This window comes from Hyperolius riggenbachi, chromosome 1, assembly GCF_040937935.1.
Source record: "Hyperolius riggenbachi isolate aHypRig1 chromosome 1, aHypRig1.pri, whole genome shotgun sequence".
Lineage (NCBI taxonomy): Eukaryota > Metazoa > Chordata > Amphibia > Anura > Hyperoliidae > Hyperolius > Hyperolius riggenbachi.
The window spans coordinates 349,173,647-349,201,597 of record NC_090646.1 but is presented as its reverse complement, the minus strand read 5'-3'; the positions used below and the strand labels follow the sequence as shown (position 1 = coordinate 349,201,597).

The 27,951-nt window shown below is 45.9% G+C and overlaps 1 protein-coding gene across 1 annotated transcript in view; it reads left to right on the top strand.

Annotated features, from left to right (window-relative positions):
- Positions 1-8,516: 8,516 nt before the first annotated feature.
- Positions 8,517-27,951, top strand: part of LOC137512870 (mast cell protease 1A-like) — a 54,678-nt gene continuing 35,243 nt past the window's right edge. Inside the window, exons 1-2 of the mRNA XM_068234090.1 lie at positions 8,517-8,603; positions 15,746-15,890. Coding sequence (XP_068090191.1) covers positions 8,534-8,603; positions 15,746-15,890 — 215 coding nt within the window. The 5' untranslated portion in view covers positions 8,517-8,533. The remainder of the gene's footprint in view (positions 8,604-15,745; positions 15,891-27,951) is intronic.

Genomic DNA, 27,951 nt, shown 5'->3' with positions numbered 1-27,951 from the left:
TTGTGTTATACTCCAGACTAGCTCCAGGGTGCTGAGACCACGGCCCTCGCACCCAAGACTAGGGAACTTGTGCGATCATTTTGTTATACATCAGACTAGTTCCAGGGTGGAGAGACCACGGACCTTACACCCAGACTAGGCATTGTTTGATATCTGTTATGACTTATTTTAGTATGTGTCTTGTATCTTATTAGGGATCAGGTAGCATGCAAAGAGAATTACATAGTCTCCTTTCCTTGCTATAAGTACAAGTGCAAAAACAGAAGTGGAGCGATGCTTGAAGTTCCATTCCCGTCAAAATATTTAGTAGCACCAGGAGGTGAATGAATTTTTGCCAAACATTATAAATATATGCTCTTCATCTCATCCAGAGTCATGCAGCAAAAGGATCTCCTGCTCCACCTCTGTTACCTGGTAGGTTTGGTTACTTTGGTGAGGAATTCTCAAAGCCTCCAAACTCAAAGAGGAACTGTAGTGAAAATAACATAATGAATAAAATTGCTTATTTTTATAATATAAATTTTTAGATTATTTAGTTAGTGTTTGCCCATAATAAAATTTCCCTCTCCCTACATTACATATGGGCTTGAAAACCGCTATCGCCTGCACTCTCGCCATGGTGCGAACCAGTCCAGCACGGCCGTCACAACACAAACAGCTGTTTGCGGTGCGTTACACAGTGAGTTTGGTGTGTCAGTGTGAAGCAGTACTCTAATTACACTCCCTGATTGATGTATACACATGCACTTTAGGCCTGCAATTTAGCATGCAATGTGATTTCTGCCCTTAAAATGCTGCTTTGCGTCAAATCCCGATTTTTCCCCAGGACTTTTGGCATCTATCCCACTCATCCATGCAAAATCTCAGATGTTAGACCCTTTGAAACATCTTTTTCATCACTTTTGTGGCCAGCATAAATGTTTTTTAGTTTTCAAAGTTCGCCTCCTCATTGAAGTCTATTGCGGTTCGCGAAAGTTCGCAAGTTCGCTAACGTTTGCGGAGGTTCGCAAACCTAAAATCAGAGGTTCGGGCCATCTCTACTTCTCAGACAGCAAATTGTCAGGGCCATGTTGAGTGTGTTTGGTCTAGACACTTCACCCTAGAAAACTAGATGTTCTTGTTAGATTCACAAAGCCTGATAATAATTATCAGAAGAATCAGACAGTGCTACGCCTGGTTGTTGTTAGATACTGTCCTCAAACATGTCAGGAGATTTGATAGATATGTTGGCTAGTTAAATGTAGAAAATATGACAGTGTATTATGAAGAATGGAATTATTATGGGAGATAATGGGTGTCAACTAAAAAGAACAATAATTCATAGCACTGTTTAGAGATGAACATTGAGCTTCAATGTTTACAAGGAGCTTTAAACTTTCATTTCAAACTTAATAAGTGGAGGTTTGTAAGTATTTTTCTTCTTTCCTGTAAATGTTCCTGCACTTTTTTCCCCTTGATTAAACCAATATAAAAACATCAGGCTGAATCACTGAATACTCTAAATATATATAACAAAATACTGACGCCTGAATTGCTATGTTCATTGTAAAGCTGTGCAAACTCTATCAGAGTGTGAAAGTCAGCTACAAAAACATTGTTTTAGAGTCAGAATTGCGAAAGCGGTTGTTGGGTTAGGTTTGGATTTCAATGGTTGCAGTTACCAGTGTAAGCAATAAGGGGTAACTAGCTCAGCTGACCCTACTTCCCGGCCCCATGTGACATCTGCTGCCGGGCAGTGTAATGTATCTATAGCTCCATCCACCACAAGCCTTGTTCATGCTTCTGCCCCCTGCACGCAGGGTAATGATTACTGCATTCCATTCCAGCATCACCAGCCCCACCGCAAGCCATCCAATACCAGCATCATCACCACCTCAAGCCAGCCAGACCAGCATCATCACCAGCCATACCAGCATCACCACCAGCCTTACCAGCATCATCACCAACCAAACCAGCATCACCACCCACCAGACCAACCAGACCAGCTTCACCACCAGACAGGCTAGCCATCCCATTATGACCAGTCAGCCCAACATCACCAGCCAAACCAGCATCACCACCAGCCAGTCAGGCCATCATCATCACCAGCCAGCCCAGCAACACCAACCAGCCAACCCAGCATCACCACCAGCTAGCCCTGTATCACTACCACCAGCCAGCCCAGCATCACCACCTGCCAGCCCAGCATGACCACCACCAGTTAGGCCAGAGTCGGTTGAGGAGAGCACCACATGTTCAATTTCACCCTTGGAAAGGGCACTACAGTTGCTCAGTACCACTGCTGCTGAAGTGTAGTACTGGCTGATTATGCACTCTCAAGAATCTGAGCAGGAGGCTGCACAGCACACAGTTGAGTGGGAGGAGTGGCAAATAAAACATGCCATCAATATAATTTGCTACACGAACAGAGGGCCCAGTGTCTGACACTAGGGCTGAGATGCAGAGCCCTTCTTGGAGTTAGTGCTTTAGAAGGAAGACAGTTATGAGGTCATAAAGGAAGCTATAATTGGCAAGTATCAGTTGACCCCAGAAGTATACAACAAAAAGGAAACAACACTGATGTCTGCACTTCACCATCCAGGCTTTCAGTACTGAATGGTGGGGTGGCAAAAGTCTCATATGAGGCCCTTGATGATTTGATGGATTAGGAGAGTTCATGTTAGATTGCAAGCCTTTTTTGCAAAAGCACTTTCAGAAATTACAGATACTTACAATACTAATGGACATAGAGCTTTACCTAGCAGCTACCAAAGGAGTTCACCATTAGAGATGGCCCGAACGGTTCGCCTGCGAACAGTTCCCGGCGAACTTCCATGGTTCGTGATCGCGGAGAACCGCAAACTTTTCCGGAAGTTCAATTCGCCCCCATAGTGCATCATGAGGGTCAACTTTGACCCTGTACATCACAGTCAGCAGGCACATTGTAGCCAATCAGGCTACACTTCCTCCTGGAGCCCCACCCCCCTTATAAAAGGCAGGCAGCATCTCACCTATGTGAGCGCACGCAGTGTCACTGTGCCTGTCCGGTACCTGTCTGTGTGTGACAGGTGCACATTGTAATACCCACTGCATATACCTACCTGTTGTTCACTGTGCACCCACCCACCTATGTGAGCACACGCAGTGTCACTGTGCCTGTCCGGTACCTGTCTGTGTGTGACAGGTGCACATTGTAATACCCACTGCATATACCTACCTGTTGTTCACTGTGCACCCACCCACCTACGGAAGTGCATGCAGTGTCACTGCGCCTGTCCGGTACCTGACTGTGTGTGCGCAGGCTTGACCTGTGGCCAGAGCTGTCCCAATTTGCCACCCAACTTCTGGCTTGCCCTGCCTCAAGCATCCTGTCAGAAAGGACCTTCAGCGCAGCTGGAGGCATTGTCACTGAAAAGAGAAGTCGCCTAAGTCCCAAAAGTGTTCAGTACCTCACCTTTATCAAAATGAATGACGCATGGATCCCGGAGGCCTACTGCCCGCCCGAAGACTAAGTCCGTCCCCACACACAGCATCTCTGCCTGCACGCCGTGTGAATGCCTGCCCCAAGACTAAGTCGCTCCCCACACAGCACCTCTCCCCGCAGATCGCTTGACTGCCTTTACCACCACCAACAGGGTCCAAGACTCCAGGTGGATTCCTGAATTTTTAAGGCCGCTGCTAGCAGCGGCCGCTATAATAATTTTGCTGGTGCGTGTACATGCCTGTAAATTTTTCTAGCTGCACTGCAGCTGCAACAACAAAACAAAAGGCATGTACATGTGCCAATTCCCCTTCATGACATCACACTGAAGCAATGACCGCCGGCTATATGAGTGTCTCGGGGGGGAGGGGGGTTGAAGCAGTACTCTAATTACATTTCCTGATTGATGTATACACATGCAAGATGTTTTAAAGCACTTTATGCCTGCAATTTAGCGTTCAATGTGATTTCTGCCCTTAAAACGTTGCTTTGCGTCAAATCCAGATTTTTTCCCGGGACTTTTGGCGTTTATCTCACTCCGCCATGCCAGTTGTTAGACCCCTTGAAACATCTTTTCCATCACTTTTGTGGCCAGCATAAGTGTTTCTAGTTTTCAAAGTTCGCCTCCCCATTGAAATCTATTGCGGTTTGCGAAAGTTCGCACGAACCGAACTTTTGCGGAAGTTTGTGAACCCGGTTCGCGAACCGAAAATCGGAGGTTCGGGTCATCTCTATTCACCATCAACTCTTTCACCTGGGCCTTCATCTGTGGCTTCTCATGCCAAGCTGGCATTGGCATAAGTTACAGCTGTATCATCCTGGACATCACAGTGCCACTTGAAGAACATGCTGCTCTTTTTGTAGTCTAATGTCAATTTTATTACTTAACGGGGCACAGACTAAAAGAGGTCCTGTTAATAGATATCGTATAACAAAATAAATATCCTGCTGATAGTGGAGTATTCATGTGTATTTTATACTTAGTAGGGTTCTGTGGAGTCCCATCATTACATCTATACAATAACTATTGCTCATGGCAAGTGTACACTTTACGTTCATTTATTATCTTAAATGTTCTTAGTTCAGTAAGACTTATATTGCCATACAGGTTTAAAAAACAATGACAAAGTGATATATTTCGTTAAAAAAAAACACAGTCTGAATCAAAGTTCTCACTAACGTACACATTTTACAAGCCCACAAAACAGCAAAGACAATAGCTTGCCTGTAATGAAAGGATAGCACTCTGGGGCCTGTAACCTACTAGCAGTAGGGATGGCCCTGCTTAGTATAACTCATGGAGAAGTATTATTATTATTATTGATTTATAAAGTGCCAACATATTCCGTGGCGCTGTACAAAGTAAGAAACAAACATGGGGTACATAATAATACAGACAATGGTGTACACCAATATACATGATACATAATTAGAGACAAAATACAAAAAAATGATACAAAATACAGAATTGGTAATGACAGTGATAAAAGTAACATGATAAATAAAATGTATAATGATTTCCAAGACACAAAAGGGGAAGAGAGCCCTGCCCTTGCGAATTTACAATCCTAAGGATAATGGGGGGGGGGGGGGGGGGGGAAACAAGAGGAGGGGTAGTATGCAACAAATATATACAGGCAGTGTGTTTTAGGATACCTAGTAGGAGTGCATTTTGGTCTTAGGACAAAGGGAAGTGGCCTAAGGTAGCGCATATGCTTGTCGGAACAAATGTGTTTTTAGAGAGCGTTTAAAGGTAACAAAGGTTGGCGAGTGACGGATGTGTTGTGGGAGGGCATTCCAGAGGAGGGGTGAAGAGCATGCAAAATCTTGTAAACGTGAATGTGAGGAGGTCATTCTAGGGGAGGACAACAGAAGATCATGTGCCGACCTGAGATTGCGATTGGGTTTGTATCTGGAAATTAGTGAGGATATGTACCGGGGAGAGAGATTGTGGAGAGCTTTGTAGATTAGGGTTAGGAGTTTGAACTGGATCCTCTGGTTAATTGGCAGCCAGTGAAGAGCTTGAAAGAGAGGGTCTGCTGAGGAAGATCGAGAAGAAAGATGAATGAGACGAGCAGCTGAGTTCAGTACTGACTGGAATGGGGCCAGTCTGTTAGAAGGTAGTCCACAAAGTAGTATGTTACAGTAGTCCAGAGACGAGATATGATAAGAGCATGTATTAACATTTTAGATGTGTCTTCAGTGAGAAAAGGTTGGGTGCGAGATATGTTTTTGAGTTGGAGATGGCAGGAGCTGGTTATGATGTGAACATGAGGAATAACAGAGAGATGAGTCGAATATTACCCCCAAGCACTGTGCTTTGGGAACTGAAGTTATGGGAGTGTTATTAACATTTATAGTAACTTCAGGCAGGGAGGTGGACAGAGACGGTGGAAAAATTATTAGTTCTGTTTTACTCATATTAAGTTTTAGGAAGCGAGAGGACATGAAGGAGGATATAGCAGACAAGCATTCAGAAACACGTTTAAAGAGGGAGTTAAGGTCTGGGGCAGAGAGGTACAGTTGTGTATCGTCTGCATAGAGGTGGTATTGAAACCCGAATGAGTTGATTAAGTCACCAAGACTATGCATGTAGATGGAAAAGAGGACGGGACCAAGGACAGAGCCTTGAGGAACCCCGACAGACAAAGCATGAGGAGAAGAGATCTGATCTGAGTAGGAGACTGTGAAAGACCTTCCAGAGAGGTAGTAGGATAATCATGTGAGAGCGAGGCCCTTTATTAGTATGTGATCTGTTTGATCAGCTGATAGATACATTTTGTTAGTGTATCTATGTTCCCCTTGTATTATTGTGCTTTGTAAAGCGCTGCGGAATATGTTGGCGCTATATAAATAAAAAATAATAATAATAATAATAATAGATTTGTAAGGTCCAGATTTGCAGTGATGACTTCCTGGGTTTAACACATGATCAAGACCTGCAAATCAGAACCTTGCAATCTATCAGCTGATCAAACTGATCACATGCTTCTCCATGAGTTCTCCTAATCAGGGCCATCCCTAACTAGCAGTACATTACTAAGCACTTGTGGTTTGAAAAGCTCTTGCTAATGTAATGCTATGGGTGTGATCCCACTTGAGCAATGTGATTTTATAAATATCCCCTATAGCATTGCATTAGCAAGAGCTTTTCAAATCACATGTGCTTAGAAAAGGCTGCTAGTGGGTTTGTGGGTTTGAGCCCTTTAACTTTGTTCTTTAGTATAGGTTGGCTGTAACTAATTACCTTACTATATATATATAGTAGTTGTTTAGAACATTTACAACATTCATTTAAAAAAGGCTTTACTTTGACTGAAGAAATACATCTGAAAACACTAAAAGCCTAATAATCACAGTATTCACATTTTATTTTTGTGCGTCAACTGAGGTATCCGCAGCTAAAAACCCTGTCTTAAAGTTCAGACTACATAACAAGAAGAATCAGAGTAGAGTCAGCCTCTGTGAGTGTAGTAGTAGCTGGCGTTTATATTGTACCATACTCTGCTGCTCAGACTAAGGTACAGATTGAATCTATTATATACCCAGTGTTTGTTTCTTACCTTGTACAGTGCCATGGAATATGTTGGCGCTTTATACATCATCAATAATAATAATAATCTGTCTGAGAAGATTGCAGCCTGTAGCACAGACAATCGGGGATGCAAAAAGTGGACGATGTCTGAAAATCTGACCAGGTACTTTAAAAGTAAATGTCATCAGCTTATCAAGGACCTTCTACACAAACATAAACAAGCTCTGTAACTCAGTGCATACATAGATCCAGAAAAACATATGCGTCTGAACTGGGGCTCAGATCATAAACTCAGATCATAAACTCACTAGTTTACTATCTCTACCAGAGGATAAATAGCTAGTTTGGATGTATAGCAGATTTTTAGATCACTCTGATAAATTTAAAAATAATTATAAATTTAGGCTTTGCTTTCTGAAGCTGAATTGATATCAACAGAGAACACCTTTTTTCTATAAAACATATTTGAACCCCAAATCCCTCTAAAGATTGCCATGAACTATTCAATAAAATTATCCAATTTTATGGCAATTCCCCCAAAAATGAGTTGTACAGAAAAATGTTAAACTTTTTTTTTAATTAATTTAACAAATCTGATTGAATTTGTCTTTTTTTTTCCAATTAAAAAAAAAACAAAACAAAGATTGCAAGTGGTGGAACTTTTGATAAATGCTTAAAGGGGTTCTCTTGCACTTTAAACAAAACAAAAAACGGCACTTACCTGGGGCTCCTATCGGCCCCCTGCAGCTGGAATCTCCCTCGCCGTCCTCCCATTTCCCGCTGCCAGCACCGGTGTAATTATTCATCTAACTAGACGAATAGAAGTGCAGCCGTGGCCGCGTGCATGCTCTCTCCTGTGTGTGCGTGCGGAGCTTACTGCGCAGGCGCAGTACAGAGAATTTAACGTTGTAGGGTAGATTGTGATTGTCGGCTACGTTTACAAGGTACATTGAGGTGCGACGTAATGGTCACATTGTAATGTGGAACATCGCACTGCAATGCATCACCTATGCGGTGTTCACAATGTGGTTGGTGTGGTTTACGGCATGCCGCAATTCTACAAAATGCGCGTAATAACAGTGCCAGCAAAGCTTACCTTTTCTTCACAGTACGTGACGCAACGCTCAGATAATGTGCGGCATGACTATCCCGTTCTGTTGTGTTCCTGTGTTTACAGGGAACGCAACACCCACTGTGAACCTAGCCTTGTAGATTAATAGACCCAGCAATATTTTTCAGGGTTTTCAATCTATTTTTTTCGTAACTGGTGAGAAATTGTATAAGTGTGATAAGATGGTTGAAATGTTACACTAAATCAGTAAAATGGTTTGTAATTCTTGAATTAAAAATTGTATGATGTGCGGCCACCTAACTATTCCCAGCGCACAAGTCATCATCCAGAAATGATTTGTGCTGCCCATGATGTGTTCAGTGGTGGAGTGGGGAGTGACTAGATGTGTATCTGTAGTGTGGCTAATATAAGAGGAGATACAAGCTTGCAGTTTGCTGGAATCTCAGTTTCTTGCTAGAAGTGCGATATGGAGCAGCTACATGTCTTCCTTTTGATCTTCCTATGCTCTCTTCTCTGTAAGCCATCTCCCAGTGTAGGTAAGTAGATATCTTGCCATTTGAGGCTATTTTTATCTCCTGTAACACTATTCTCTATACTTTCCTGAAAACATTACATTTCTCAGCATGTCACAGATTGAATATTGTATTAATACAATACAATAACATTTGTAAAGTGCTTTTCTCCCATAGGACTCAAAGCGCATTAAAGAGAATCTGTACTCTAAAATTCTTACAATAAAAAGCATACCATTCTATTCCTTATGTTCTCCTGTGCCCCTCTGTGCTGTTTCTGCCACTCCCTGCTGCAATCCTGGTTTCTAATTAAGTTTTAGGCAGTGTTTACAAACAAAAGACTGGCTTCTGACCAGAGTATCATAGGCTGAGAACTAGCTTACTGTGTGACTCATGCAGAGCTTGGAGAGGATATGTATAGCTTCTGCCAATGTCAAGCAGTGCTGCACATTCAACACATTCCAGCCTCAGCCGACAGACATGACAGAGGAAAGGAGATAAGATTTAGTACAGAGACCGTGCAAGTAGGAAAGGCTGCAGTAAGACAGACCACATTAGAACAGTAATAGGAACTTATAGGACAGAAGAAATAAGGCTCAAAATTTTGTTACAGAGTCTCTCTACTTTGTTACACATATTAGGCAGGGAACAGACTTGACTGTTTTTGTGCGCGACTCATGTTAATCAATGGGCTAGTTCACACTCAGAGCCGGATTATCCACCAGGCCACAGAGACTGTTGCTTTGATCTAGTGAAGGGTCAGGGGCCCCCGGCAGCCCCAGTAAAGATTTATTGCCCCTGTTCATGTAACTCCTTATGGTCCAATAAAAACAAAGTCTTCAGGAATGCTCTTCATAACATAGATAATAAGATACAGACAGTGTTTCTCTCCCTCCTGGTCCTTTGATTCAGTGATTTAGGGCTGGTCCAGTGTCTGGTGTATTGGGGTCAGAGCCGGATTAAGGCTAAATGGGGCCCTAAGCAAAGTAACTGATTTGGGCCCCTCCATCATGTCGTAATAGAATCAGAAGATGCAGCTGCACAGCAACATGCCACAACCCCCGGGGCAGCCGAGCTACTGGTTGCTATAGGCAACAGCCCGCTTTCCACTGTGGGTGCACAATGCAGGGAATAGCAGCCTCAAAATGCAGAGTCAGAGATGAATGGCTGGGACATTTGCACTCAGGGGCTGGGGCACCCCTGTGAAGAGGGCGCCAGATATCACAGCAGCAGCACTTTCCCCCTGCATCTCCAGCCTGGCAATAGCAAAAAACTCTGGACACCACCAAACCGGAAGCCGTTCCCCAGACAGAATTACATAACCACCCCCACCACCGAACAACCGATTTCCCCCCAAAGTAGACAGCCACCATGCAGCCTCCATCCCAGTGAATACGATAGTCCAGCAGAGAAGGCAGCCGCAGCGGGGGAGAATGACAGGACCAGATGACTCACATTCACCTATTGCGATCCAAGCAATAGAGGTCCCATCATCCGGAGCCCATCTGTCTCCTCTAGAGTGCTGCCGCTCTGTTACTACTACTATTACTACTTCCTACTTCCTGTCTGATCTGAGAATCAGGAAGCTCAGAGCGAGCGGCTGCACTGTAGAAGAGACAGATGGGTTTCAGATGACGGGATCTCTATCGCTTGGATCATGGATAGGTGAGTGAGCGTTTGCCATCTGCTGCTATCATTCTTGCTGCAGCTGTGGTTCTCTGTGGGAAGGGAGGAGTGGGCAGTGGCAGAGCGCACAGTAGCAGGAGGGGGACCTGGCTTACTGAACAGGCAGAGCCGAGATTCGAACCCTGGTCTCCTGTGTCAGAGGCAGAGCCCCTTAAAGGGACTCCGAGCAGTGCCTGTGGGTATGCCTTTAAGCACACCCACAACTAATTAATTACATCCTCACACCTACCAGCATGATGTTTGTAATTTTATCCCCCTGGGTTCCTTATATTTCATTGCATTGTGCTGAATCGAGCTGCTGACTTTGGAGAAAAGTCGTCCTGTGTAATACAATGTAACTATGGAAAGATGCATATCATTTTGAAGCTCTCTTTCTCCTCTTTCCAATGATAGATAAACTGCCACCCTACGCCTTTTGGTTTTAGCTATTTTCACGATTGAATTTGCTGCGATCGAAAATATCGAAAACTAAAAGGCGTAGGGCGGCGGTTTATATATCATTGGAAAGAGGAGAAAGAGAGCTTTAAAATGATATGCATCTTTCCATAGTTACTGCACTGCTCAAAGTCCCTTTAACCATTATACCATCCAGCCACCGCTGACAGGATGGCGAGGGCTGGTTTATGTGCTGATGGGGCCCCTTTGACTCTGAAAGCGACTGCTTTTGTTGCCTGGTCGGTAATCCGGCCCTGATTGGGGTTTGTTGTTGTAAGGCAATTTGAAACACTAGGCTAGCTGATAAAAGTGCAATTAGAGGGCAGGCAAGCTGGTAAATACCCACAGCATGATGCAGAGCTTCCCTGGAGGGTCGGTGGGCAAAAATCTGTCTGGTCTCTCCCCATTGTTATGACTGCATGTGTGGATAAGGTGTTAAACAAGTTGAAAAGTTTCTGACAGTCCCTAGACTCCAGGAGGGCTGCTTTCTGACTTGTGCGAGAGACAGAAGTCATATTACAGGCAAGTAGCTTCTGTGTGATGTGGGACTGCAATACACATAAGATCTCTGCTCCATCTCAGGCTGTTCTTAATTTCTCTCCACTTCTCCTCTCTCTGGGCTTGTGCACGCCAAAATCGCAATAGCAATCGCTAGCAATTTGTGAGTGTGATTTTGTGAAGCAATTTTTGAATGAATTGCTCCAAAAAATGCTACATGCAGCATCTTTGCAATTTTGAAAAAATCACAACGCTGCTGTGGGAACACCCTCATAGGGTAACATCAGTCAAGCGCTTTTCAAATTGTTGTCGATTTAAAAGATGCTCAGAAGCACTCTTGGTGTGCACAGCCCTCCCTCATTCACCTTTGTTACCCTCTTCCCCTAGTGCTGGCTGTAGCTTCTTGTGTCATACTGGAAAGCTAAATAAAAGTGCAATCCTGGTGAGGCAAATACCTTTTCCCCTCTCTTTCAGCTTTTCTCTCCTCGCCGTTTCTCCCTGTCTCTGCATAAGGGGTCAGGCACAGTATAAGTGCTTTTCTGAACGATTTTACCGCAATCACGATTTTACCATGATTTTAAATGTAAGTAAATTTGAGTCTTTTTTTTTTTCTTTTTCTTAAAGCTCTCAGAAAGCTCTGATGGCTAAAAGCGCTCAGAAAAATCGCTTATAGTGTGTCTGAGCCCTTAGTATTTGTATGCTGCTGGTGAGTTGGGCGCCGGGAGCGCCGAATGATGGCTCTTCTTGCTGCCACTAAACTCCCCGGCTGAGTTAAATACTATTCCCCCTCCAAGTCGTTGCAATTCTGTAGGAGGTGTAATTTGGTGTACGGTGATCACCGGAACCCCAAATTCCCCTTACGCGCTCAGCGCAGCATATTATTGCTGCTATGGGGCTCCTGGTTTGGGTAACCGGTGCTGAGCTCTGTGCACCAAAACCACCTGCTTTGCCTTCTCTCTCCTCTCTCTCAATCTTGTTATTAGAAACCATAATCTAAAGCTGGCCATACATGCATCAATTGTTACAGGCAGATTCTTTCACTATGATCGAATCAAAATGGCTTTTCCACCTGTCAGTACTAAGTATGGATGTGGCCTATAGGGTTTCATACTCTAGTAAAGTGTGTTGTGTGCAGGCATTGATGTTAAGGGAGGGGGGGGGGGGGGTGAAAACAGTGATTGAAGGAGGGGTACTGAAGCTTCAGAAATTAACATTAGCGAGGCAGGGATCATGGTGCCAGGAGGGAGGTCAGTAAAGATGTTACCTGACTGAGGGAGATGGTGGTCTGGTAAAGGGGGAGGGGATAGCCAAGATGGAAGAGGGGCTTATTTGAGGGATTAGAAGAGATGGTGGCGAAGGGGAGGAGGACATAAGTGTGTATGTGTGTGTGTGTGTGTGTGTGGGGGGGGGGAGACATATGAGCCTTGGGGAATTAAAGTGGCCATACATCTGTTGACATCTGGCTACCTATACTGGGGGGGGTCACTTGGCTACCTATACTGGGGGAACATCTGGCTACCTTTACTGGGGGGTTATCTTGCTATCTATTCTGGGGGGACATCTGGCTACTACCTATAGTAGGGGGACATCCAACTACCTATACTGCAGGGACATCTGGTTACTTATACTGGAGGGGGGGGGGCATCCTTTCAACAGGGTGGCTGAGGAGAGCCCCAAATTTATTTACTGCTTGGGGCCCTGTGTGGTCTTAATCCGGCTCTGTTCACACTTAATATGTTGATCGCGAGCAGAAAAAAAAGAGATTCTGCATGATGACTCTGCACATTGTCAGTTTTTTCTATCAATTACATCAGCTGCTGTAAAAAAAACGTGCACGTTTTCGTGCATAGAAACACACTTGGTGTGCAGGAAAAGTAGGCAGAAAAACGTGCGTAGAAAACTGAAAGACAAGTGTGTTCCCTGCCTTACAGATGAGATGCAAATTTCCAAAAAGGGGGGTACCGGGGGATAAAAACTATAAAATGTGGTACAATTGGACAGCCCTATTTTAGTAGGAATATATATACTTTATTGGTATAAAAACATGAGCGTATCAGGTGAAATCACCTACAGATTGAGACTGGTGTCAATCGCACACAGACTCTACAAATACCTGCACCGCGTGTGGGGGCTTTTGCTGATCCCCACCTCTCCTGAATCTGGAGAGGGGTGTAGCCATTCCACCATGGAACCATAAGGGTACAAACAATAGTCACCTAAAATAATGTCCTTCAGATGGTACGCATGATAACTACCACCTGTATATGGTGAGCAGTAAATGTAAACCCCCAAGTGTATGTTTGGGGGTACACTACATGGGGTATAAGTACCCTGCAGTAGGTTGATGCCTGCCAGTCAGGAGTGTGGGAGCAACAGAATTCTGGTGTCCTCTGCTAAGCAGCTACTCCCCCAAAAAAACACTACAGCACGGTGTGCGGACTAATAAAGCAAGCAAGCGGAAAAAAAAATGAACTGACGTCTGATATTACTTTTGTAATTACTGTTGTAGTTTTTTTGTAGTTGTGTTGCATTATTTTGTAGATACACTAAAAAATTAACTCCTGGGAGAAAACTCAGTAGAAAAGTTATCTGAATCGGAAGACTCTCTGACGTACTGTATAGGCAATTCCCTTTTTCTCCTAAGTTTTCTCCTAGGTGATATTGTCACACCTTGGCCCATACGCAAATAATTTTTGGACCTGAGTGAGTTTTCTCCTAGGAGATAATTGTTCTCTATTTCAAATAACTTTTCAGCACTCTGCAATTGAAAAGTAGTGGGGCAATCAAAGTGCGGGGATAATAATGTCCTTTAAAGTTATTGGACCTGCAGGGGCTCAGGGCAGGATGAGTGGAGCTCTCGTCATTGCCAATTAGCAGGCATAGGTTCATAGTACTCGCTATGCTACTCTGATAAGGCACGCTAACTCTGATAAGGCATGTTTACTCTGATAAGACACATTAACTCTGATAAGGAAAGCTAAGTGTGCAGTAAGGGGAGCAAAAGGAGATAGTGAGCATTACAGAAGGTAATGCTCGCTATTTGTTATAGTGAATCAACCCCAAAGTCAATTGAATGAGGACCTCTGTCTCACAAAGAAGGCAAACTAATAGCCCTGGGTTTCATGAATTAAGGTTTGTGTATTTGCAGTCAGATGCATAACCCTCCCCTCCTAGAATTTACTCCTATTTGCAATTACAACAGAAAAAAATACTAGTTTACTAGTTTTTCAGGAGCCCTTACTAATGTGTAATATGACCCAGACAAAGGTTGCAGACTTCTGGTCCTTAAAACAAGTCAAATTTTAATAACTACAGGGTAGATATGCAGGATAACTTAGGTTACTCAATATTACCTAGCTCATGAAAATTTTATGTAAATCAGGTCTAACAGACAGTTACGCTTCTTTAAAGCGTACCTGAACTGAAATGTGATATGATAGGATAAACATGGGTACATATAGTACCAAACCTAGGCAGAATTTACCTGGATTAACTTTTTATTTTTATTTCATTTCAAGGGTTTAAACACCAACTTCTTTATGCATGCAAATTTTTAGCAACAAAAGCACTTTGAGTCTGCCAGGAGAAAAGCACTTGTTCTTTGTCTTGTCTTATTTGTCTAATGCTGGGTACACACGATGCGTTTTTCCCGTCTGATCAATTTCCGATTTGATTTTCCGATCAATTTCCGATTCAATTCCGTTACCTTTTCTTATCTATCTCCATTCACTTCTATGAGAAATTGATCAGAAAAACGATCGAACATTAGATCGGACATGTCAGAAATTATCTATCGCACCATCTATCTAACACAAAATTGTATGGTGTGTACCTAGAATTAGATATCATTGCTACTACAGAAACAATTATCACTTTGCTTTAAAGTGAACATTAACTGATTGATAAAAAAAAAAAAGTTTCACTTACCTGGGGCTTCCCCCAGGCCCCTGCAGATGTCCTGTACCATCACTCACTGATCATCCGGTCCCCTGCCATGGCTCAGTTTATTTTTCCGACAACTGTCCAACCGTTGAGCTAGTGCGCCTGCGCGACCCTGGCTGCACTCATCCTCGATTGTGCTCTGATCCCTGTGGCCGTCCTGTGTACTACGTGTACATACTTACGCAGTATTGTACTGCGCATGCACTGGACGGTCACAGGGACGGGAGGGTGATCGAGGATGTGTGCGGCTAGGGCCACAAAGTTGCACTGGCTGAGTGACTGGTCCGTTGCCGAAAACAAAACTGAGCCACGGCAGGGGACCAGATGATCGGTGAGTGACAGCGCGGGCAAAGGACGTCTGCAGGGGGCTGGGGAAGCCCAAGTAAGTGAAACTTTTTTTTATCAATCAGTTAACGTTCACTTAAAGAGTCAAATCATGATAGGATTTGTTTTAATACACAAGGAAAAAAATTATGAATTTATCGCCAATTGTGTAAAGCAGGCAAGTCACTTATTTGTATTTGTATAGATTATGAAGAATAGTTGACCTAATGACATTTTGAAGAGTAAATGTTTGTAATGATAAACCACTCTGTATTTTCCAGGGAAGTTCCAACATAAGATTATTGGAGGTCATGAAGCAAAACCACATTCAAGGCCTTATATGGCGCACTTACAAATTGGCCATGTCTTCTGTGGGGGTTCTCTCATTGATCCAGGCTGGGTATTGTCTGCTGCCCACTGTCATGGGTAAGTAACTGCATGATAAATAGTGCCCTGACATGATTAACGAATGCACACAACCTGGAACTAGAAATACCAAAATACAGAGTGATTCAGAAATCATTTTATTATGTCGTAAAACCTTTAGGCACAGTTTCACAGATTGTATTCAGTTAATACAACATTATTTTAGTTTACCCCCAAAAACGTTATTACATATACAATACAGAGAAAGTGGGCTTGGGAAAACCATAACAGTATAGTACAGAAATGCCATACAAGTATCAGAATAGACTAGGGATGCTCGTTCAGATTCCGTGGAAATGCAATTTTCGCATTTCCGTTTGGAAATTGCATTTCCGCACCGGAATGCGGAAATCGGTAATACAAGTGGGGTAGGCGGATTTTCCCGGCGGAAATACCGCCGACTTTAACATCGATGCCACCATTGCCGATTACTGCTACAGATTCCGCTTTTCGATACGGATTTCCACCAGAAATCGTGGACATTTCCGCCCGACTTTAACATTGATTTTCTCAAAAACTATAAGGTCTTTTTGAAAACTTTTTTTACATCTTCTTTTAAGTCTTTGGTGTGTCTAGGATCTATTGGGGCTTTGCTATTAACCGCTAAAGTCGGCGGCTTTTGACTGTAATTTAAAATGCAGAAAATCCGCATTATCCGATATGCGGTAATTTTAACCACTTCCCGACCGCCTAACGCACAGCGGCGGCCGGGAAGTGGAGCCCTGAAGGACCGGCTCACCCACAGAGGCGGCGGTCCTTCTAAGGGCATGGGCGGAGCGATCGCGTCATCCGTGACGCGATCCTCCGCCGGCGCCTGTCACCGCTCGCCCGCCGCAACATCCTGCCGGCTATACGGAAGCGCCGGCGGGATGTTAACCCCGCGATCGCCGCATACAAAGTGTATAATACACTTTGTAATGTTTACAAAGTGTATTATACAGGCTGCCTCCTGCCCTGGTGGTCCCAGTGTCCGAGGGACCACCAGGGCAGGCTGCAGCCACCCTAGTCTGCACCCAAGCACACTGATTTCTCCCCCCCCTGCCCCAGATCGCCCACAGCACCCATCAGACCCCCCCCCTGCCCACCCCCCAGACCCCTGTTTGCACCCAATCACCCCCCTAATCACCCATCAATCACTCCCTGTCACTATCTGTCAACGCTATTTTTTTTTTATCCCCCCCCCTGCTCCCTGCCCCCTCCTGATCACCCCCCACCCCTCAGATTCTCCCCAGACCCCCCCCCCCCCCGACCACCCCCCCTGTTTACTGTATGCATCTATCCCCCTGATCACCTGTCAATCACCTGTCAATCACCCGTCAATCACCCGTCAATCACCCGTCAATCACCCGTCAATCACCCCCTGTCACTGCCACCCATCAATCAGCCCCTAACCTGCCCCTTGCGGGCAATCTGATCACCCCCCCACACCAATAGATCGCCCACAGATCCGACATCAGATCACCTCCCAAATCCATTGTTTACATCTATTCTCTCCTCTAAACACCCACTAATTACCCATCAATCACCCCCTATCACCACCTGTCACTTTTACCTATCAGATCAGACCCTAATCTGCCCCTTGCGGGCACCCAATCACCCGCCCACACGCTCAGATTGCCCTCTGACCCCCCCTTATCAATTCACCAGTGCATTAATTACATCTGTTCTTCCCTGTAATAACCCACTGATCACCTGTCATTTACCTGCCAATCACCTATCACCCATCAATCACCCCCTGTCACCCCCTGTCACTGCCACCCATCAATCAGCCCCTAACCTGCCCCTTGCGGGCAATCTGATCACCCACCCACACCATTAGATCGTCCGCAAACCCGCCGTCAGATTACCTCCCAAATGTATCGTTTACATCTGTTATCTTCTCTAAACACCCACTAATTACCCATCAATCACCCATCAATCACCCCCTATCACCACCTGTCACTGTTACCTATCAGATCAGACCCTAATCTGCCTCTTGCGGGCACCCAATCACCCGCCCACACGCTCAGATTGCCCTCAGACCCCCCCCTTATCAATTCGCCAGTGCATTAATTACATCTGTCCTTCCCTGTAATAACCCACTGATCACCTGTCAATCACCTGCCAATCACCTATCACCCATCAATCACCCCCTGTCACTGCCACCCAACAATCAGCCCCTAACCTGCCCCTTGCGGGCAATCTGATCACCCACCCACACCAATAGATCGCCCGCAGATCCGACATCAGATCACCACCCAAGCGCAGCGTTTACATCTATTCTCTCCTCTAAACACCCACTAATTACCCATCAATCACCCCCTATCACCACCTGTCACCGTTACCCATCAGATCAGACCCTAATCTGTCCCTTGCGGGCACCCAATCACCCGCCTACACGCTCAGATTGCCCTCAGACCCCCCCCCCCCCCTTATCAATTCGCCAGTGCAATATTTACATCTGTCCTTCCCTGTAATAACCCACTGATCACCTGTCAATCACCTGCCAATCACCTATCACCCATCAATCACCCCCTGTCACTGCCACCCATCAATCACCCCCTGTCACTGCCACCCATCAATCACCCGCTGTCACTGCCACCCATCAATCAGCCCCTAACCTGCCCCTTGCGGGCAAACTGATCACCCACCCACACCAATAGATCGCCCGCAGATCCGACATCAGATCACCACCCAAGCGCAGTGTTTCCATCTATTCTCTACCCTAAACACCCACTAATTACCCATCAATCACCCCCTGTCACTGCTACCTATCAGATTAGACCCCTATCTGCCCCTAGGGCACTCAATCACCCGCCCACACCCTCAGAATGCCCTCAGACCCCAGCACTGATCACCTCGCCAGTGCATTGCTTGCATCTATTCCCCCCTCTAATCACACCTTGAGACACCCATCAATCACCTCCTGTCACCCCCTAGCACACCTACCCATCAGATCAGGCCCCAATTTGCCCCGTGTGGGCTCCTGATCACTCGGCCAAACCCTCAGATCCCCCTCAGACCCCCTTCCGATCACCTCCCCAGTGCATTGATTGCATCTATTTTCCCCTCTAACCACCCCCTGAGACACCCATCAATCACCTCCTGTCACCCCCCTAGCACTCCTATCCATCAGATCAGGCCCAATACAACCTGTCATCTAAAAGGCCACCCTGCTTATGACCGGTTCCACAAAAAACCGCCCCCTCATAGACCACCTGTCATCAAAATTTGCAGATGCTTATACCCCTGAACAGTCATTTTGAGACATTTGGTTTCCAGACTACTCACGGTTTTGGGCCTGTAAAATGCCAGGGCGGTATAGGAACCCCACAAGTGACCCCATTTTAGAAAAAAAGACACCCCAAGGTATTCTGTTAGGTGTATGACGAGTTCATAGAAGATTTTATTTTTTGTCAAAAGTTAGCGGAAATTAATTTTTATTGTTTTTTTTTTCACAAAGTGTCATTTTTCACTAACTTGTGACAAAAAATAAAATCTTCTATGAACTCGCCATACACCTAACGGAATACCTTGGGGTGTCTTCTTTCTAAAATGGGGTCACTTGTGGGGTTCCTATACTGCCCTGGCATTTTAGGGGCCCTAAACCGCGAGGAGTAGTCTAGAAAACAAATGCTTCAAAATGATCTGTGAATAGGACGTTGGGCCCCTTAGCGCACCTAGGCTGCAAAAAAGTGTCACACATGTGGTACCGCCGTACTCAGGAAAAGTAGTGTAATGTGTTTTGGGGTGTATTTTTACACATACCCATGTTGGGTGGGAGAAATTTCTATGTAAATGGACAATTGTGTGTAAAAAAATCAAACAATTGTCATTTACAGAGATATTTCTCCCACTTAGCATGGGTATGTGTAAAAATACACCCCAAAACGCATTATACTACTTCTCCTGAGTACGGCGATACCACGTGTGGCACTTTTTTACACCCTAAGTACGCTAAGGGGCCCAAAGTCCAATGAGTACCTTTAGGATTTCACAGGTCATTTTGCGACATTTGGTTTCAAGACTACTCCTCACGGTTTAGGGCCCCTAAAATGCCAGGGCAGTATAGGAACCCCACAAATGACCCCATTCTAGAAAGAAGACACCCAAAGGTATTCCGTACGGAGTATGGTGAGTTCATAGAAGATTTTATTTTTTGTCACAAGTTAGCGGAAAATGACACTTTGTGAAAAAAACACAATTAAAATCAATTTCCGCTAACTTGTGACAAAAAATAAAATCTTCTATGAACTCGCCATACTACTAACGGAATACCTTGGGGTGTCTTCTTTCTAAAATGGGGTCATTTGTGGGGTTCCTATACTGCCCTGGCATTTTAGGGGCCCTAAACCGCGAGGAGTAGTCTTGAAACAAAAATGACCTGTGAAATCCTAAAGGTACTCATTGGACTTTGGGCCCCTTAGTGCAGTTAGGGTGCAAAAAAGTGCCACACATGTGGTATCACCGTACTCGGGAGAAGTAGTATAATGTGTTTTGGGGTGTATTTTTACACATACCCATGCTGGGTGGGAGAAATACCTCTGTAAATGACAATCTTTTGATTTTTTTACACACAATTGTCCATTTACAGAGGTATTTCTCCCACCCAGCATGGGTATGTGTAAAAATACACCCCCAAACACATTGTACTACTTCTCCCGAGTATGGCGATACCACATGTGTGGCACTTTTTTGCACCCTAACTGCGCTAAAGGGCCCAAAGTCCAATGAGTACCTTTAGGATTTCACAGGTCATTTTGAGAAATTTCGTTTCAAGACTACTCCTCACGGTTTAGGGCCCCTAAAATGCCAGGGCAGTATAGGAACCCCACAAATGACCCCATTTTAGAAAGAAGACACCCCAAGGTATTCCGTTAGTAGTATGGCGAGTTCATAGAAGATTTTATTTTTTGTCACAAGTTAGCGGAAATTGATTTTAATTGTGTTTTTTCACAAAGTGTCATTTTCCGCTAACTTTTGACAAAAAATAAAATCTTCTATGAACTCACCATACTCCTAACGTAATACCTTGGGGTGTCTTCTTTCTAAAATGGGGTCATTTGTGGGGTTCCTATACTGCCCTGGCATTTTAGGGGCCCTAAACCGTGAGGAGTAGTCTTGAAACGAAATTTCTCAAAATGACCTGTGAAATCCTAAAGGTACTCATTGGACTTTGGGCCCTTTAGCGCAGTTAGGGTGCAAAAAAGTGCCACACATGTGGTATCGCCGTACTCAGGAGAAGTAGTATAATGTGTTTTGTGGTGTATTTTTACACATACCCATGCTGAGTGGGAGAAAGATCTCTGTAAATGGACAATTGTGTGTAAAAAAAATTAACAAATTGTCATTTACAGAGATATTTCTCCCACCCAGCATGGGTATGTGTAAAAATACACCCCAAAACACATTATACTACTTCTCCTGAGTACGGCAATACCACATGTGTGGCACTTTTTTGCAGCCTAACTGCGCTAAGGGGTCCAAAGTCCAATGAGCACCTTTAGGCTTGTTAGGGTTGCGGAAAGGGCTGTTGACCGCCCCACTATGACACGGACCACCCAAGCGCAGAGTCTAAGTGACCACGGGTCTTCACCCACGACCCCTTGAGGGGGAAGCAGGACCACTACCCCAGGAGGGGGAAGTAGAACTTCGCTGCCTAGTGCCCACCAGGTTGCGCTCAGGATAATCCCACAGTGGGTTGGAGAACAGGTGACGTCTCAGTGTGGAGAGCCAAGGTACAGGTGTACTCGAAGTCGAAGGCAAGCCAAGATCAGGGCAGGCGGAGATCAGAATGGTCAGGGACAGGCCAGAGGTCGAGGCAGGCAGCAGACGGTCAATAGCGGAGAGACAAGCCAGGGATCAAGACGGGCAGCAGACAGGAGTAGTCGAGGTCACAAGCCAGGGGTCAATACCGGGAAAACAATCAATATAATAACAGGTTCACTGGGCACACGCTGTATGAACAAACAGCACTGAGTTATGGGCAGACCTGTTTAAATAGGGCAATGGGCGCCAAAATGAGCGCCCGCGCATGCGCGCAGCGCGCAGCGAGGAGTGCGCGTGCGCGCGGCGCCGCGTGCGCATGCGCGCAACCCAACGCGCGCACTGCGCACGCGCACAGCGCCGTGCGCGCCATGACAGTCTACAGGGACTACAAATCCCAGCGTGCCCGCGCGCGCGCGTGTATGGATGCGCCCGCGAAGACGCTGGAGGGAGCCAGGCCGGTGAGTATGACATTGCCCCCCCCCCCAGGAGCAACCTCCGGGTGCTTCCAGGGTACGGTTTCTCAGGAAACTTGGAGTGAAAAATCTTAATTAACCTGGGCGCATGTAAATTCTGCACGGGTTCCCAGGAATTTTCCTCAACCCCAAACCCTTTCCACTTAACCAGGTACTGAAAAGATCTACCTCTTCTCCTGCAATCTAAAATCCTTTCTACCTCATACTCTTCTTGCCCATCAAGCAGCACAGGAGGAGGAGGAACAGCAGAGCGATTAAATTTATCAGGCATGACCTTCTTTAAACATGATACATGGAAAACTGGATGTATACTCATAGAACTAGGAAGTTTCAACCTGTATGCCACGGGGTTGATAACCTTATCAATGGGAAAAGGACCCACAAACTTGGGTCCTAATTTCTTAGAGGGGCAACAAAGGCGTAGATTATTAGTGGATAACCACACCATGTCACCTGGAGTTAGACTAGGGCTCTCTCCCCGTTTCATGTCTGCCCACCATTTAGACTTTTCTTGGGATTCCAGCAGAATGGACTGTAGTTTCTTGAAATTCTCAGTTAACAATCTAAGTCTATCTTGAACGGTAGGAACTGAGGACTCGGGCACCACTCCAGGTAGGTATACAGGATGATAGGCAAAGTTGGCAAAGAATGGTGACATTTTAGTGGCGGCATGCATAGAGTTGTTGTAGGCAAACTCAGCTGTGGCGAGTAGGGAGGACCAGTCATCTTGGGAGGCAGAAGAGAAGCAACGCAGGTATTGTTCAAGCGTCAGGTTAGTCCTCTCAGTCTGGCCGTTGCTTTGTGGGTGGTACCCAGACGAGAGGCAGGACTTGATGTTCAGGAGTTTACAGAGTTCTTTCCAGAATCTGGAGGTGAACTGAGAGCCTCTGTCGGAAACAATCTCGGAAGGGAGGCCGTGGAGACGGACGATTTCTTTTAGGAACATCTGGGCGGTTGTAGCGGCAGAGGGGACACCCTTCAAAGGAATGAAGTGAGCCATTTTGGTAAAGCGGTCGACTACCACCAGAATGGCAGTGAATCCTTGGGAAGGTGGTAAGTCGACTATAAAGTCCATAGCTATTTTGTCCCAAGGTCGCTCAGGAACGGACAAAGGATTAAGAAAACCCCAAGGCTTAGTTCTGGAACTCTTTGATCTTGCGCAGGTTTCACACGAAAGTACAAAGTGCTTACAGTCTTTAGGAAGAGTTGGCCACCAAAAACTTCTCTGGAGGAGTTTCCGAGTTCGGGTAATTCCAAAATGTCCCGCCAACTTGTTGTCATGACAGTTGGCAAGCACTTCCTGGCGAAGAGCAGGAGGAATAAAAATCTTATCTCCATGAAGAAACAGACCATCACTGCAGACCAGACTTGAAGGAACTTCCTGTGCAGGTAATGTAACAATGACTTGTTTGATTTGCTCCAACAATTCAGGTTGTAGAAGAAGAAAGTGATTAGCAGAAAGAATGGTGTCAGAGGTCGGATTGGTGGCATAACCCTCATTAAACATACGAGAGAGAGCATCGGCTTTGGAATTCTTGGATCCAGGACGGAAGGTCAGATGGAAGTTGAACCTGGAGAAGAATAAGGCCCAGCGGGCTTGACGAGGCTTCAGTCTCTTCGCAGAACGCAAATACTCCAGGTTCTTGTGGTCAGTGAAGATCAGGATGGGATGTGTTGCTCCCTCTAGCAGATAACGCCATTCTTCAAGAGCTGCTTTAATGGCCAGAAGTTCTCTATCTGCGACATCGTAATTCTTTTCAGAGGAACTAAGTTTCCGGGAAAAGAAAGCTGTAGGATGAAGAAGGGCCTTGGGTTCAAACCGTTGTGAGAGGATGGCCCCGACTGCAGTTTCTGAAGCGTCTACCTCCAACACAAAGGCTTGAGAAGGATCAGCATGTCGGAGAATCGGGGCAGAAGTGAACAGAGTCTTTAGATCCTTGAAGGCAGACTGAGCTTCAGGTGTCCATTTAAACGGAAGGTGAGTCTTGGTTAGTCGCGTGATGGGGGCAACAATCTTAGAAAAGTTCTTTATGAATCTTCTGTAAAAGTTGGCAAACCCGATAAACCGTTGCACCCCCTTACGGTCAGAAGGCTCCGGCCAGTTCAAGATGGCGGATACCTTGTTAGGATCCATCTCTATTCCCTCAGCAGAGATTAGGAAGCCCAGGAACTGAATGTTATTCTGTTCAAACTCGCACTTTTCTGCTTTGGCATAAAATTCATGTGTGCGTAGCCGGGAAAGAACCCTTTTGACATGGACCCGATGTTCCTCCAAGGATGATGAGAAGATCAGAATATCATCTAAGTAAACAACAAGGAAGTCATCAATAAAGTCTCTCAACACATCATTGATAAAACGTTGGAAGGTTGCAGGGGCATTACAGAGACCGAAGGGCATGACCAGGTACTCAAAGTGGCCGTAACGGGATCTGAAGGCCGTTTTCCACTCATCACCCTCCCGGATTCGTACCAGATTGTAGGCTCCTCTCAAATCCAGCTTGGTAAAGACCTTCGCAGACCGCAGTCTTTGGAACAATTCAGACATCAAGGGTAGCGGATAGCGGTCCTTAGTCGTGATAACATTAAGTGCTCTATAGTCTATGCAAGGCCTGAGGGAACCGTCTTTTTTCTCCACGAAGAAGATTCCGGCACCGGCCGGAGAAGAAGAGGGTCTGATGAATCCCTTCTTGAGGTTTTCCTCGATGTATTCCTTAAGGATCAGTGACTCTGGTTCAGAGAGAGGATAAATTCTGCCATAGGGAATGGCCGCTCTAGGCTGTAAGTTTATGGGGCAGTCGTAGATACGGTGTGGTGGTAAAGAATCAGCCCCTTTTTTATCAAACACGTCTAGGTAGTCGTGGTAGACGGCTGGGACCAGAGTGGCTTTTTTAGAGCTGGTACAAAGCAGGCGGCCTATACTCGGAAAGCAAAAGCGAGAGCAGTAGGGGGAGTTGAAAAGGACCTCCCCGGAGATCCAGTTAATCAGAGGGTTGTGGCTCTTAAGCCAGGGCATTCCCAGGATGGCAGGAAACAGAGGAGAGGGAATCAGGTCAAAGCAGAGGTACTCTTGATGATCATTTTTGATGGTGACCAGCAGGGGAAAAGTCTCTAGTGTGACTGGTCCGGAATGGATAGATGACCCATCAGCAAGTTGAATGAGTAGAGGCTTATTCTTCTGGCGGATTGGTAATTGGAGTTGTTGGGCCAGATGAAGGTCTAGAAAGCAGGAACAAGCCCCTGAGTCGATGATGGCTCCAATATTAATGTTCTTTCCTCTGGGATCCTGTAAAAGGAGAGAAAGAGGGATGTGAGCAGCTGAAGCCAAGGGACTTTGCAATTCCAAAGAGTGGATGGAATCAGGCTTACTTAGAGGGCGGACTGGACAATCCTGACGAAAGTGTCCGGAGGCCCCACAGTACAGACAGAGGTTGGCAGCTCGACGACGTTGTCTTTCCTCAGGAGACAAGGACGGTCGGGCAAGGCCCAACTGCATTGGCTCAGGTTCCTCCATGGATGGGAAGTTGGAGGCAGCAGGAGCAACTGGAGGAAGCACTGGAGCGGGAGGAAACCAGGAACTGCGAGAAATTCCAGCTCTTTCCTGACGTCTCTCTCTTAAGTGTCGGTCAATCTGGATAGCGAGCTGGATGAGATCCTTAAGAGTGGCTGGGATCCCCACCCGGGCAAGCTCATCTTTGACAGTCTCAGAAAGGCCCAGACGGAACTGTGACTTGAGTACTGACTCGTTCCAGTCTAAGTCGCCAGACCAGCGACGGAATTCCAGGACATACTCCTCCACCGTCCTGCGACCCTGACGAAGAGCCCGTATGGCGGCATCTGCCGAGGCTCCTTTGCTAGGGTCGTCATACAGTTCTGCCATTGCTTCAAAGAAGGATGCGGAATCTTGCAAACAGACATCACTTTGATCTACCAGACGAAGGGCCCAGGCCTGTGGTTCCCCCTGGAGCAGAGAGATGATAGCTCCAACACGGACACTCTCGCTGGCATAGGTGCGGGGTAACAGGGAGAAGTGCAGGTGGCAGGCACTCCTGAACAGTCTGAATTTGCTTGAATCCCCAGAGAAGCGTTCTGGTAGTGGCAACTTCGGTTCGGGAGCTATTGCTTCAAGGTTGGCAGGTGGTAGAACAGGAGCAACGGCAGGAGGCGGATCAGGAGCAGGGATGACGGAAGCTGCAGGGTTCTGTAGATTGGCAAACTGGCCACGGATCTCAGTGCAGTCCCTTTGAACTAGCTGCACGGACATAGTCAGTTGTTGTACCAAATCACAGAGGGCATCAAACGGTGATCGCTCTCCAGAGTCGTTCATCTTGGCTGTTTGTTACTGTTAGGGTTGCGGAAAGGGCTGTTGACCGCCCCACTATGACACGGACCACCCAAGCGCAGAGTCTAAGTGACCACGGGTCTTCACCCACGACCCCTTGAGGGGGAAGCAGGACCACTACCCCAGGAGGGGGAAGTAGAACTTCGCTGCCTAGTGCCCACCAGGTTGCGCTCAGGATAATCCCACAGTGGGTTGGAGAACAGGTGACGTCTCAGTGTGGAGAGCCAAGGTACAGGTGTACTCGAAGTCGAAGGCAAGCCAAGATCAGGGCAGGCGGAGATCAGAATGGTCAGGGACAGGCCAGAGGTCGAGGCAGGCAGCAGACGGTCAATAGCGGAGAGACAAGCCAGGGATCAAGACGGGCAGCAGACAGGAGTAGTCGAGGTCACAAGCCAGGGGTCAATACCGGGAAAACAATCAATATAATAACAGGTTCACTGGGCACACGCTGTATGAACAAACAGCACTGAGTTATGGGCAGACCTGTTTAAATAGGGCAATGGGCGCCAAAATGAGCGCCCGCGCATGCGCGCAGCGCGCAGCGAGGAGTGCGCGTGCGCGCGGCGCCGCGTGCGCATGCGCGCAACCCAACGCGCGCACTGCGCACGCGCACAGCGCCGTGCGCGCCATGACAGTCTACAGGGACTACAAATCCCAGCGTGCCCGCGCGCGCGCGCGCGCGTGTATGGATGCGCCCGCGAAGACGCTGGAGGGAGCCAGGCCGGTGAGTATGACAAGGCTTTACAGGGGTGCTTACAATTTAGCACCCCCCAAAATGTCAGGACAGTAAACACACCCCACAAATGACCCCATTTTGGAAAGTAGACCCTTCAAGGTATTCAGAGAGGGGCATGGTGAGTCCGTGGCAGATTTCATTTTTTTTTGTCGCAAGTTAGAAGAAATGGAAACTTTTTTTTTTTTTTTCTCACAAAGTGTCATTTTCCGCTTACTTGTGACAAAAAATAATATCTTCTATGAACTCACTATGCCTCTCAGTGAATACTTTGGGATGTCTTCTTTCCAAAATGGGGTCATTTGGGGGGTATTTATACTATCCTGGAATTCTAGCCCCTCATGAAACATGACAGGGGGTCAGAAAAGTCAGAGATGCTTGAAAATGGGAAAATTCACTTTTTGCACCATAGTTTGTAAACGCTATAACTTTTACCCAAACCAATAAATATACACTGAATGGGTTTTTTTTTATCAAAAACATGTTTGTCCACATTTTTCGCGCTGCATGTATACAGAAATTTTACTTTATTTGAAAAATGTCAGCACAGAAAGTTAAAAAAATCATTTTTTTTTGCCAAAATTCATGTCTTTTTTGATGAATATAATAAAAAGTAAAAATCGCAGGAGCAATCAAATAGCACCAAAAGAAAGCTTTATTAGTGACAAGAAAAGGAGCCAAAATTCATTTAGGTGGTAGGTTGTATGAGCGAGCAATAAACCGTGAAAGCTGCAGTGGTCTGAATGGAAAAAAAGTGGCCGGTCCTTA